Consider the following 14,957-nt stretch of genomic DNA (forward strand, 5'->3'; position numbering starts at 1 on the left):
TACATAATGTCATTTAAATATCAGCAAAAAAATGACAGCTAGGAAGAAAACCTCTTCCATGGCTGTCTTATTCATTTTCATCATTTATTTACTCAGACTGACACTTTTTTGCTGATTGCAGGTGACTTATTTGCTGGCTAATGACCAGGTTAAAGTGTTTATATTTGCAAACCACAGACTATTATGGAGATAGATAATTTGGCAAAAGAAGACAACTGGAAGCAGTACAAAGATATCACTTTCCAAATGTAGTAGAACTGGAATATATCATAGTGATGCTATCTCCACAGTAAAATGGTATTATTCTCTTTGAAACATTTCTGGCATATATTATTTAATTTTAGGCATGCTGTTACTGTGATTTGCAGAAGTTTTTAAAAAATATTAAACTTGGACCTAATTCATATTAGCTAGTCAGAAAACATTTGAAAATAAACAAATCGTAGCTTTATTACTTATTATTTAAATGTTCGTGGGAATACGACCTATCTGAACCTTGATTTCTCATCTTAAAATGGGGAAAATGATATGATGAAGGGAAAGTTCCCAGCAAGCTGCCTGGCACAGACTAGGAGCCCAGAAAATGGTAGTTTCTCAACATACCAGAGTATTCACAAGGCAAACCTAAGACGACGTTATTAGAGGCTCTGGGAAAGAAATCAGAGGTTGACTGTTTCTAGTTCCAGCTTTGACTTTTATTTCTCTTGTCGCTGGAAGAGCTATCCTCTTTTTGAATTCTAGCTTCACTGAGGTGAGATGAATGACTTAGAGATTTCTGGAGGGTGGGTAATCCTGAGGCCAGTGTACTATCCTCCCTACAGGGAAAATACTCCTAGAGAAGACCCAGTAAAGAGTCTTGGCAAGACCAGTTGCTCTAAGGGATATTCAGAGACCAGATTGGCTTTTGGGAAACTCTTCTCTCTTAAGCTAGATAAGCAACCACCAGTTACCTGCTGCAGGACCTCTGGATTTTGCTGCATAAAATGTAATAGTCTCTGACCAGCCTGGGCAGCCTCTCTGCATCGAAGTGGCTTCCTGCCCTCTTTTGCTATGTGCTTGAAGAGGTAGGTGACGATGTAGTCTAAACTGGTACAGCAGCTGGAGGAGACAACTGTATCTGTGTGAACAACAAATGAGAATTCATTTGTATTACTAAAGTGTTTGTTTCATCTCACTATAATGCCTAAATTAAAAAGAAAACCAACTTTCTGGTTTCAAAGCACTTTAATCAAACTGTAAACTCCTTGAGGGCAGGGATTTTTGCTTTGCTTTTATCTCTTTAAACCCAATGTCTACTACAGGACCTGGAATAGAGACATGTTAGTAAGTAAATGATTCCTGGATTGCACTGGACAGAATTTTCCATATGTGACCTTAATGACCCTCTGTTCAATTGAAGTGACTTTATTAAATATCTACTTGGTGCAAACTGCTCTGCTTCAGGGGAAACAGGGTGTAAACTTGCTGCAAAGTACTTTGTTTCAGGGGAAACACTCATCCTGGTGTCAAAGAGCTCATGATTTGGTACGTAAGTCACTAGCACACTGCTGCGCAAAAATGAGTGACACACTGCTGTGAGAAATTTGAGGGTGATATTGTATTTGGATGAGGATTAAGGACAGTTTGGTGAAGGAGGTAGCACCTGAGATGGGCTTGGAAAACTAATTCCAGTTAAACATAAGGAAGAACATTTTTCACATTTTGCACAATGTACATAGTAGGGTGAAAAGGTATGGATTTTGAAGCCAGACAGCTCTGGTTTCAAATTCCATCTTTTCCAGTTATTTGCTGTGTTGTTACTGCGAAGGAGCCAATTAACCTTTCTCATCATTTATAAAATATGCTGCAGAGTTGAATGAGGAGAAAAATAACTAGAAATTCTCACAGTAAAAATAACTGACCTAGAGGGTATTATGCTAAGCGAAATAAGTCAGACAGAGAAAGCCAAACACCATACGATTTCACTTATACGTGAAATCTAAAACAAAAAACAAATGAACAAACGTAACAAGAGAGAAACAGTCATAGATACAGAGAACAAACAGGTGGTTGCCAGAGGAGAGGAGTTGGGGGCGGGGGCGAAGATGAGAGAAATAGGTGAGGGAGATGAAGAGGTACAAACTTCCAGTTACAAAATAAATGAGTCATGGGGACAAACTGTACAGTGTGGGGAATATAGCCAATAATAATATCTTAGTATGGTGACAGATGGTAACTAGACTTACCACAGTATTTTATCATTATCTAACATATAGAAATATTGAATGACTATGTTGGGCACCAGGGACTAACTTAGTGTTGTAGGTCAATTATACTTTAAAAACAAACAAACAAACAAACAAACGAACAAACTCACAGAAGAAGAGATCATATTTGTGGTTATCAGAGGCAGGGTTTAGCAGGAGGGGGAACTGGATGAAGGTGGTCAAAAGGTATAAAGCTCTCATTATAAGATAAATAAGTACTAGGAGTGTGATGTACAACATGATTAATATACTAACACTGCTGTATATTATGTATGAAAGTTAAGAGGGTAAATTCTAAGAATACTCATCACAAGGAAACTATTTTTTTTCTTTTTCTTTTATTTTGTACCTATATGCGGTGATGGAGGTTCACTAAACTTTACTACGGTAATCATTTCGGGATGTACGTAAGCCAAATCATTATGTTGTACACCTTAAATTTGTATAGTGTCGATTGTGTCTCAATAAAACTGGAAGGAAAAAAATATGGTAGTTACTACTAATTTTCCCTCATAGTGAAAAAAGGGGAGCAGGACCTTTTGGTGTGAGTGAAAGAGTGTGTAGAGGAATCATAAGAGAGAAGGCTGACAAAATAGTTTGGGATCTTGAGGGCATCCAGTAGTAGGTCGAGACATTTACATGTAATTTGAGAGGCAACAGAGGTGTTATTGAAGGTTTTTTTTTTAGCAAGTAAGTGACATGATTCCTTTGTACACTAAATATCATTTCATATACCTCTAATAACCACTTCTGTATACAGTAGGTACTGCTGTTTGCATTTTTCAAATGAGAAAAATGAAGCTCAGAGATAGTTAGCTTATCCAAAGTTCATGGTTTTGATTCAGAGCATGACAGTGCCCAGATTTTTTGGCTAATGGTAACATACGGACACAATTCTGGGGAGTTTATGATTAATAACAGAAACAACAAGACAAACAAAAACGTGATGAGCACTCAAAAACCGGCAAATTTAGTAGATTCAGAAAAGAAGTAGATTGGGAGAGTAGGGCTGGGAAGCAGATTATAAACTTCCTAGGAAAACAGTTACTTTCTTATTCATTTTACTCATCTCGAAGGTTCTGAGACATATGTGTGCTTGTCATAGATTAGAGGTGAAATATTAGTTGATTTAATTAAAGAATGGGTAGGCAAAGCTAATCGGAGAAAGTTTTTTTTAAAAAGTCTTGAGTTTGGGCTTCCCTGGTGGCGCAGTGGTTGAGAGTCCGCCTGCCGATGCAGGGGACACGGGTTCGTGCCCCGGTCCGGGAAGATCCCACATGCCACGGAGCGGCTGGGCCCGTGAGCCATGGCCACTGAGCCTGCGCGTCCAGAGCCTGTGCTCTGCAACGGGAGAGGCCACAACAGTGAGAGGCCCGCGTATAGAAAAAAAAAAAAAAAAAAAAAGTCTTGAGTTTTGTTTAGTAATAATACTAGAATTGATATAACACTACAATTTAAAAACTCTCACATACATTGTTTTAGAGAGGAATGACATAGTAAATAGAGGTAGGTTTGGGGACAGGTTTTGAAATATAGACGTATGCATTTAAAATAGATGATAATGGTAGCTGACACAGGATCATGAGGGGCTGAATGAAGGTCTAAAAGATGGGCATGGACAATAGTTTTGGGAAACTGTGGAGCTATAGGCTTTTGAGAAAGGAGCTTTTATTTCCTTCTAAAGCTATGGCAGTTGATTGATTGACTGATTGATTGATTATCTCTCCCCACTAACTGGGTTGCTTTGCAGAAAAGGAAGCTTTGGTTTTATAACCCTGGGAGGTAGTATATAAAGTAGTAGAAAACATTTAGGCCTAAGAATCAGGCACAGACTTGTTGAACCTGTTTGCTTTTCCCTTTTCCTTCACATTTCTACCTCTGAAGTCCCAATCATGAAAGTAAATGGATTAAGTAACTTAACATGTACAAAGGAAGCAAGCGGGAAATAGATATGGTTCCCCTCACCAGTGAAGAGCAATATGCTATCAATCATACAAAAATTATAAAGACTTCACATAGATTTGGTGACCACATGCCATGAAGGTTGCATTAAAAGATTCCAATCTACTGAATCAGCTATGAAAAAGCCAGGTAAACACTTCAGACATGAAGGTTGGAGCACATATCCTTGCAGTAAAAGCAAGAAGAAGAGCTTTCATTATGGCTGATTTATTGTTGGGGGCTTTGAAAAGGATACATGTTATTTCAGGGTAGACTGAAAAGTGTGGAATCATAAGGATCATGGGCCATTTGATCAAAAACAGAATGAATAGTGATGAGGACTATGTATTATTTTTAGTTTTCTCTATTTGCAGCTCAAGCTATTGTGTGAGATTCAAACAATGAAGCTCTCCTGAAATAAAAGAATGAGCAGAAGTCATGAATTTTCATATTTTCCTAGCTCTTGGCGTTTCTCATCCATGACTTAGACAATTTTGGACAGATTTTTTAAGCCCAACAGGCACTTTGTCCTCTCTAGCAACTTATTGTTTGGCACTGAAACAACCAAATGCCCCTTCTCTTCTGCAACTAGTCTCTATGGGAAGCATATGCATCATTAATAGCCCTCTTGTTCACTAAGACCCATCGTAGAAAGCTGTTCTGTAAAGTTAACTGTATAGGAAAGAGTTGCTTAACCGAGAGTCAGAAGAATGATAATGGGGTTGAAATTACACTTGGCTTTGACTCAAAATTTCTCACCATAGCAGAGGGGAGGATGAAGGTCTTGGAAAAATATAGTGTGAAAGGCAATTTCAGAAACAAAAGGCCTATTTGGATGGTGCAGCAGTTTAGGGTTGAATTTGTATCTTCTAGATGTTTGACTATAGGAAGATTCAACTCCCACCTCTGTAAAATGTGTTTAATACCACCTACTTTGTTTTGAGAAATTAAAGATTAAAGACAAAAAGTGTGTAAAGATTGTAACATAGCGCCCAACACTTGTAGGTTTCCCCCTTTTCACTTCCCATTTGTTTTTCTGGCTATTTCAATTCCTGAAACACCAAGCCTGTCATTCTATTTAGCCAATCCATAGCTTTCTTCTCTCTTTAGCATGTTTCTGGTGGGAGAAACTAATGAACAAGGTCTCTAAGTTTCTACGTATTTCCTGAATGTTTTATTTCCATATTACATTTATAATATTTACTCCATCCAATTCAAGAATGTGTTTCATGACAATAACACACACCCTTTATTAATAATGAAAATTTTATTAATAATGACCTTGATGGGGAAATTTCTGGTGGTTTCCAGTTGGTTCAACTTTTAGCTTGCCCCCACCTTCCCTCGTCTTGTCTTCTGTGCCATCCTTTGCTTTCCTGGAAGGCACCCCCATTCCTGCCAGGGCTCATCTTCAGAGGCCTTCCCTGATCACTTCTAAAAAAGCCATACAATCATTCCTTCTTCATTATCCTATTTTAAGTCTTTGTTTAGCGCTTATCATGACTTGACATTTTCTTGTGTATGTGGTGAGTGTGTGTGTGTGTGTTTACTGTTATATCTCCTCACTAGAATATAAACTGCACATGAGCAGAGACCTTATCTATCTTGTTCTCTACAGCACTCTCAAGGTCTAGAATGGAACCTGGTACATAGCATGTGCACAGCTGATGTTTACTAAATGAATGAGTTGAGAGTCATTATTAGAAGCAGCTTTTTGTAAGCCCCGTGCTTGGTCTCTGTATGTAAGAGTATGGGGGGGTAGGTGGTGGTGGTGGTGGTGGGTGATTAAAAACATGGAAAATATAATATATAAATACAATCACTTTTTCTTTTCACAAATTATAGCTGGCCTGAAACTAAAAATGCTAGTAAATGATTAACTAAAAAAATTTAATATCATGTTAAGCATATTATCTATCATTGGTTCAACTTTTCTGTACCTTCCTCTCATTTTTCCCACTGAGGCTATAGTAGAACTGAAGCCTGCCTGTAACCCAATTAATGCCTCTTTGCAAATTTTTCATTGTTGGAAAAGGAGAAACCCAAGTGGTTACGTTCAACAGTCTAAATACTCCTCTTTCTTGAAGACACAGGGCACAATTCACCTGCCAAATTGTGACCTTTATCAGATGGACCCAGCAGGGTGGTGAGGTGAAGAGGAATGGGTTTTAGAGTTAGAAAGACTCCTAGATGAGGCACTTATTAGTTGTATGACCTTAGGCAAGTTGTTTCACCTCTCTGGGCAGCAGCTTACTCATCTGTATAGTGAAAATAATATTACCTAATTAATTCATTCAACATATACTTATTGAGCACTTACCACATGCTAGGCACTGGGAAAAAAATCGTGATTAAGACACTCTGTTCCTATCAAGTAGGAAGCCTACAATCAAGTAGGAAATAAGGACAAACAGTGCTATTAGCATATTTAACCCAGTTTTGGTATGCAGAGTGGTTCTGAGAATGAAATGAGTGAAGTACACATATGAAAACACCTATGGCAGCATCAGGCACAGAGTCCATGTCCATGGTCATACATTCATAAGTGGCAGCACTGGGACTTAAATTCAAGTTCCGTATTCCCTGCATTATGCCACTTTGTCAAGATTCCTTTGGAGACTTGTTAAAATGCTGACTTCGGGCCTAAGATCACATGTTGAGAACAACACAGCCATCCGCAACTAATTTAAAATCTTCAAGTATTACTATAATATGAGATAAAAGAATGTCAAGACAAACTGTAATAATAAAAGACTTTGGTTTCTGTCCATGAAGGATTAACTGCTATGAGAATTTTTCCTTCTGCCATAAACAACTAGAAAACAGGACAAAATATATGAAACAACGGTTTTCAATTGTTGCACAAGAAGCAGTATAGGACTATGAAACCAGAGAGGAGGGAAACAAATGAGGTAATACCTACCCAACTGCTCAAGCTTACTGCACAAAGCAGTTTCCAGGCTACTGGCCAGGAAAGGGGAACCCAAACAAAGCCAAGTGGTCTCACTGAGTTGAATCTGGGGAGGCTGAGGCAGCTAAAACTTGTGGGACAGAGTATCAGAGAGTGGAACCTATGTAAGAAGAGAGCTCTGGAGATCTGCAGAGGAGTTCTCTCCAGTCTTTGAACAATATAACAGATATACATAACATATGTGTAACTGGAGTTCCAGAAGGAATGGAGATGGAGAGAGGCAGACTGTAATTATTTGAATGCAAACTATGATTATATTATTTGATGGTGTAGATGGTAAACCTTAGAGTACCACTAAAAATTAAGAAGTATGACTAATAAACCCACAGGGGATATAAAATGAACTCATTAGAAAAACATTTAATTAATCCAAACCAAAAGAAGGCAGGAAAAAGAAACAAAGCCCAGATAGGATAAAGAAAAAACAAACAGCAATATTATAAATTTAAACTCAAATATACTGGTAGTTATATTAAATGTAAATGGCTGAAACACTATTTAGAAGGCAGAGACAGTCAGATTTGATATAAAAATATGACTCAATTATATGCTGTATGTTAGGCAAATATGTCCATATCCTAATCCCCAGAACCTATTAATGTGTTAGGTTACACAGAAAAGAATAACTATGGTTGCAGATGGATTAAGGTTGCTAATCAGTTGAACCAAAAATAGGAAGATCATCCTTGATTATCTGGGTAGGTCCAAGGTAATTCCAAGGGTCCTTAAAAGTGAAAGAGAGAGGCAGAAGACATCAGAATCAATGGGACATGTATCTACGGAAGAATGGTCAGAGATATTCAATGTTGCTAGCTTTGAAGACGGAGGACAGAAGCCATGAGCCAAGGGATGTAGGTGATCTCTAGAGGCTGGAGGAGGAAAGGAAATAGATTTGCTCCTAGAAAGAAAAATTGTTCCGCTGACACCTTGATTTTAGTCTGGTGAGACCCATGTCAGATTTATGACCTAAAGAACTATATGACAGTAAATTTACATTGTTTTAAGTCACCAAGTTTGTAAGAATTTGTTAGAACAGCAATAGAAAATACCTGCTGTCTTCAAGAAACCAGCTTTAAATATAAAGACACAGAAAGAATAAAAGTGAAATGATGGAAAAAGAGGCTAATTCTAATCAAAAGAATGCTGGAGAGGCAAGTAATATCAGACAAAGTAGATTTCAGAGGAAAGAATATTTCCAGAAATAAAGAGCATCACTTCATAAGGATAAAGGGGTAAATTAGTCAAGGGGACATAACAATCCTAAATATATATTTACTTGATAACAGAGCTTCAAAATAATTTATGCACAGACGGATAGAATTAAAAGGAGAAACGGACAAATCTATAATTATAGTTAGAGGCTTCAGCACTTCTCTCTTGATAATTCATAGGGCAAGTAGAAAACAAACAGACAAAACACCAGTAAGAATATATAAAATGTGAACATTATCAAGCAATTAGACCTGACACTTAGAGAACATTCTTCCCAACAACAATGGAATATACATTCATTTCAAGTGCCCATGGAACATTCACCATATTTTGGACCAAAAAAGGATTCAACAAATACAAAAGTTATAACAACCACTAATATGATTACGATGGAATTAAACTAGACTCAATAACAGAAAGATCAGAAATTAAACAATGTGCTTCTAAGTAATAACTCACTGGTAAAAGAAGAAATCACTAAGGCAATAAGAAAATATTTTAAAACTGAATAGAAAAAGTCCCCAGGACTTCCCTGGTGGCACGGTGGATAAGAATCCGCCTGCCAATGCAGGGGACACAGGTTTGATCCCTGGTCCAGGAAGATCCCACTTGCCATGGAGCAACTAAGCCCACGCGCCAGAACTACTGAGCCTGTGCTCTAGAGCTCGCAAGCCACAACTACTGAAGCCCGCATGCCTAGAGCCCAGGCTCCACAACAAAAGAAGCCACCACAATGAGAAGCCCGTGCACCACAACTAAGAGTAGCCCCCGCTCGCCTCAAAGAGAAAGCCCGCGCGCAGCAACGAAGACCCAACGCAGCCAAAAATAAATAAAATTAAATCTTTAAAAAAAAAAGCCCCCAATATATAAAAATTTTATCAGTTATAGCAACAGTAGTGCTTAGATAAAAGCATTAAATGTGTACATTAGAAAAGAAGAAAGGTCTAAGATCCACAACCTAAGCTTCTGCCTGAAAAAACTAGAAGAGGAAAAGCAAATAAACTGAAGGAAGGAAGTTATGAAGATCATACCTTAAGTCAATGAAATAAAAATATGGAAAAATAATAGAGAAATCAATGAAAACTGAAAGCTGGTTCTCTGCATAAAATTGATAAACCAAAAAAAAAAAAAAACTGATAAACCTGGAGCCAGAATGATAAAGAAAAAAAAACCAACACAAATTGCCAATGTCAGGGATGAAAGAGGGAACACTACTAGAGATCCTACAGAAATCAAATTGTATAACAAGAGGATATTATGAACAATTTTATGTCAGTAATGTCAGATGAACTTCAGATGAAATGGACAATTTCCTTTAAAGACACAAACTACCAAATGCTACTTAAGATGTAATAGGAGGGACTTCCCTGGTGGTGCAGTGGTTAAGACTCCGCACTCCCAATGCAGGGGGCCTGGGTTCGATCCCTGGTCAGGGAACTAGATCTCACATGCATGCCGCAAGTAAGAGTACACATGCCCACAACTAAGGAGCTGGCGAGCCACAACTAAGGAGCCCGTGAGCCACAACTAAGGAGCACATAAGCCGCAACTAAGGAGCAGGCGAGCCACAACTAAGGAGCCCGCCTGCCGCGACTAAGACCCAGCGCAACCAAATAAATTAATTAATTAATTAAAGAAAGAAAGATGTAATAGGAGGCTGGAATAGTCCTATATCCACTAAAGAAATTTAATTTATAGTTAAAAACCTTCTAACAAAGAAAAAATCTAGGCCTAGTGGTTTCACTAGGGAATTCTATCAAACATTTCACGAAGAACTGATAACAATTCTACACAAACTCTTTAAGAAAATAAGAGAGGAGGGAACATTTCCCAACTCATTTCATGAGGGCCCTAGACCAACACTAAAACAAGGCAAAGATATGAGAAGAACAGAAAACTATAAAAGAAGAACCATAGAAGAATACATCGATAGCTGTCATGAACATAGATGTAAAAATCTGTATCAAAATTACAGAAAGTTGAATCTAGTAATATATAAGAAGGACAATACATCGTAACCAAGTGTGGAATGCAAAGTTGTTTTAACATTCAAATATCCACCAATGTGGTGATTAATATCATGTAATGCATTAACAGACCAAAAAAGAAAAACCATATGATTATCTCAGTATACGTAGAAAAAGAATTTGATAAAATTCAACACCCATTCATGATAATACTCTCAGAAAACTACAAAAGAAGAGAATTTCCTTAACAAGATAAAGAGCCTCTACAGAAAACCTAGAGCTAATATACTGAATGGTGAAAAAGAATGAATGTTTGCTCCATAACACTGGAGACAAGGAAAGAATGCTCGCTACCATCACTTCCATTCAACGTTGTACTGTAGGTTCTAGCCAGTGTGATAGGGTGAGAAAAATAAAAAAAAACCATATAGGGACTTCCCTCGTGGTCCAGTGGTTAAGACTCCACACTTCGAATGCAGGAAGCATGGGTTCGATCCCTGGTTGGGAAGTTCTGCATGCCGTGCGGCCAAAAAAAGGCCATAGAGATTGGAAAGAAAGAGGTAAAGCTACCTTTATTTGCAGACACATCTATGCAGAATATCTTAAGAAATCTACAAAAGGCTACCAGAATTAATAAGTCAGTTTAGCAAAGTTACAGGATACATGGTCAGCATACAAAGAAATCAATTGCAATTATACATGGTAGCAAAAACAATAGAAATTGAACTAAATATCATTTACAACAGCATAAAAACAGAAAATAGTTATAAATACAACAACATATGGACAAGACTTATATATTCAAAACTTCAAAAATGCTGTTGAGAAAAGGTAAAGAAGATCTAAATAAATGGAAAGATATGCCATTGCCAGGAATTGAACACTCAATATTGCTAAGATGTCAGTTTTCCCCAAACTGGGCTAGAGATTCAATGTAACCCAATAATAATTCCCCTGCTCATTTTTTTTCTAACATGAGAAACTGACAAGTTGACTCTACATTTATAAAAAAGGCAAAGGACCCAGAATAGCCAAGACAATTTAAAAAGGGAAAAACAAAATCAGAGGGCTATACTATCTGATTTTAAGACTTACTATAAAATTAGGACAGTACAGAAATGGCACAAAGTAGTCTAACAAATAAAGGATATTCTTCAACAAAAGATGCTAGAACAACTGAATATCTACATGTTAAAAAAGGAATCCCAGCTTTTACCTCATAATACTACGTACAAAAATTAAATTGAAATGGATCATAGACCTAACCATAAGAGCTAAAACTATAAAACTTCTAGAAGAAAACACAGAAAAAGCCTTTATGGCCTTGGGTTAATAAGCAAAGATTTCTTAGGATAGGACCAAAAAGACATGAACTGTAAGAGAAAAAAATAATCGGACTTCCTCAAAACTGAAAACTTTTATTCTTCAGAAGATACTGTTAAGAAAATAAAAAAGACAAGCCAAGGCTGAAAAAATACGTGCAAAACATAGATCTGATAAAAGATTTGTATCCAGAATATATAACAACTCTTCCAAGACAAAACAACCCAATTAAAGAAATTGGGTTGAAGATTTGAACAAATATTTTACCAAGAAGACAGATGAATGGCAAATAAGCAAGAAAAGATGCTGAAATCATCAGTCATTAGTGAAATGCAAATTAAAAACTCAAGGAGATTTCACTTCACACCCACGAGGATGGCTAAGATTAAAAAGACTGATAACAGCAAGTGTTAGGGAAGATACAGGACAACTGGAGTCCTCATACATTGCTTGGGGGAGTAAAATGGTACAATCACTTTGGGAAACAGTTTGGCAGTTTTTTGTTTTAACATCTTTATTGGAGTATAATTGCTTTACAATGGTGCGCTAGTTTCTGCTTTATAACAAAGTGAATCAGCTATATGTATACATATATCCCCATATCTCCTCCCCCTTGCGTCTCCCTCCCACCCTCCCAATCCCACCCCTCTAGGTGGTCACAAAGCACCGAGCTGATCTCCCTGTGCTATGTGGCTGCTTCCCACTAGCTATCTATTTTACATTTGGTAGTGTATATATCCATGAGTTTGGCAGTTTTTAATAATGTTAAATATACACTTAGCATACAACCCAGAAATTCCATTCTGGTATTTACTCAAGAGAAATACCTGTCCACAGAAAGACTTGTACATGAATGTTCATAGTAGCATTATTCAAAACAACCAAATAATGGAAACAACCCAAATGTTATTGGTTGGTGAACATATTAACAAACGTGGTAATCCATACCATAGAATAATACTCAGCAATAGAAAGATAAAAGCTGTTTCGCAAAACGTGGATAAATCTCAAAGGCATTATGCTAAACGAAAGAAGTCAGACACAAAGGACTACAGGTTATATGATTTCACTTATATGAAATTCTGGAAAAGGCAAACTACAGTGAGAGAAAGTAGATAGTGGTTCCTTGGGGCTGGGACTAGGGGAAAGGGATTGATTAGAAGGGGTCAGGAGGGAGCTTTTTGCGGTGATGAAGATGTTCTGTATCTTGGCTGTGGTGGTTCATGACTGTGTATATGTTTGTAAGGACTCATTAAAATGTTCAGTTAAAATCAGTAATTTTTACTGTGTGTAAATTATACTTTAATTAAGCTGATTAAAAAATAAACTATATCAAAATATGAAAAAGGGCATTTTCTCTCTCGCAGGTAATAGTTATAAAATAATCTTTCAGTTTGGGTAAATAATCTTTCCCCCTTTGTAGGATGATCATCTCAAAAGCACATACATTAAGAGACCACAATCAAGTCTTTCCTCTGAAAACAATGTTCTCCATGATACTTACCAAGAGTACTGAGTCCCTCTGAGATAGATGTGAGAACATATAGGAGTACAGGAGGCTCTAAGTTGGTGACGAAGCTCATGTGGTCCTGGGTGAGACATTCCAGGAGTGGATAATAAGACTGGCTCAGTTTCCGATATTGCTATAACAGAAATACTAAATGTCAAGCCACAGGGAAGCAAAAGACGTGTCACAGTTCAGTGAAAATTGCCATTTATAATATTAGAAATTGTGACCTTACACATAAATACATAAAATAAACATAAATACAAATACATGGAACAAATGACATAATGATTCTCAATTCAGTATTTAAAGGGGTTCTAATACAAATCTCTTGATCTCTAGAAATCCTAATTTGAAGCTACAGCATACCCTAGTAAGTAATTTCAATTTTGCCTTATGTGGTTAACACTTAAGTGCAATTAAAATCGCTGCAGTATAGAAGACTGAATGATTTTTCTGGGCTGGAATATTGTAACACTGAACAGTGCTTAATAGTGGCTAGGCAACCTTCTTTTTTAACACAAAGAAATTTGTGTTATATATTTGTGTTATAATAGCATTTGGCATCATAGTCTGCTATATTTACACAATGCCAACCCATCTAATTAAATCATAACTTGGTAAATGGCTTAATATTTACCATATACAACAGGCAAAGGATAAGTGCATGAGAAAGATACCTGGAAAGCCTCAAATGAAACCCAAACCAGTATCAAAGAAGCACAACACTTATAAGAGAAATAAACCATATCGATATTTATTATAAAGTAAAATTGACTAGCTCCATAAGAATCACATGGGGTGCTTGTTAAAGATGCAGTTCTCTGATTCCCAATTCAGACTTACAAAATGAAAACCTCTGGAACGAAGTCCTGAAGTGTGCATTTTAAAAATGTACACTAAGGGAGTCCTATGCACCCTCAATTTTGAGATTACTGAGTTAGAGGTTTGCTTGTCTACTAGAAAAAAGAATAGAGAAATTCCTGGAACCATATCAGGTTTTTTTGGTGGGCCTCAACTGTAGTGAAGAGTTCCCTCAATGAGGAGGCTGTAACACATGGCTGATCTGACTCAAGTTTCCACTTCGTAATTTCTGTTGTACAGGCAGCCTTCAATGAACATTCCATTCTACTGCAAAGAGGCTTAACAACTTTGGCTTGAGATGTGTTTTTTTTTGTTTTTAGTTTTTTTTTGGCCATGCTGCGCAGCTTGTGGGATCTCAGTTCCCTGACCAGGGAATGAACCTGGGTCCCTGGCAGTGAAATTGCAGAGTCTAACCACTGGACTGCCAGAGAATTCCCAAGATGTGGTTTTATGAAGACTAGCTTAGAAAGGTGGAAGAGGGTACCTCTAGTGCATTAGAATGTCAAAGGAGCATTTCTCATACAGGCTGACTAACGAAGGCCCCCAGATCTTACTTGTAACCTTGGGCTGGGAGCAGGTGGGAAAGCCTAAACTAAGCCTGAGCATGAATTTGGCTGTGTTACTGAAGTAATTACTGCAACCACATTGGGCATATATTAGCTTTTGTGTAATCAGGCTGAGATATTTTTTAAAAAGTCTGATAACGACTCAGACTCAGCTCAGTGGAGGAGCCTGGAAATCTGAATTCCAACAAGCACCCCAGGTGATTCTGAGGGGCAAAGTTTGAAAACAACTGACATAAATCACAGAGACTAGATGGTAGAGTAGAAGAGGGACCTAGAGATCACTTTGTTTAATTTACTGATTTTAAAGGTGAGGAAATTGAAGCCTGGAGAAATAGAGAAGGTGATTTATTCAAGGTAAAT

General features: G+C 37.4%; 1 protein-coding gene across 7 annotated transcripts in view; it reads right to left on the minus strand.

The window, feature by feature from the left end:
- RANBP17 (RAN binding protein 17) overlaps window positions 1-14,957 on the minus strand; it is a 313,454-nt gene that overhangs the window by 27,607 nt on the left and 270,890 nt on the right. For 6 of the 7 annotated variants that reach the window (XM_027084318.1, XM_027084317.1, XM_027084315.1 and 3 more), the window contains 2 exons: window positions 13,165-13,303; window positions 951-1,117 (listed from right to left, as the gene is read on the minus strand). In XM_027084318.1, coding sequence (XP_026940119.1) covers window positions 951-1,117; window positions 13,165-13,303 — 306 coding nt within the window. The remainder of the gene's footprint in view (window positions 1-950; window positions 1,118-13,164; window positions 13,304-14,957) is intronic. The other variant, XR_003428271.1, reaches the window with a different exon arrangement.

This window comes from Aethalodelphis obliquidens, unplaced genomic scaffold, assembly GCF_003676395.1.
Source record: "Aethalodelphis obliquidens isolate GAN/ISIS:26980383/991018 unplaced genomic scaffold, ASM367639v1 scaffold52, whole genome shotgun sequence".
In the NCBI taxonomy this organism is placed as follows: Eukaryota; Metazoa; Chordata; class Mammalia; order Artiodactyla; family Delphinidae; genus Aethalodelphis; species Aethalodelphis obliquidens.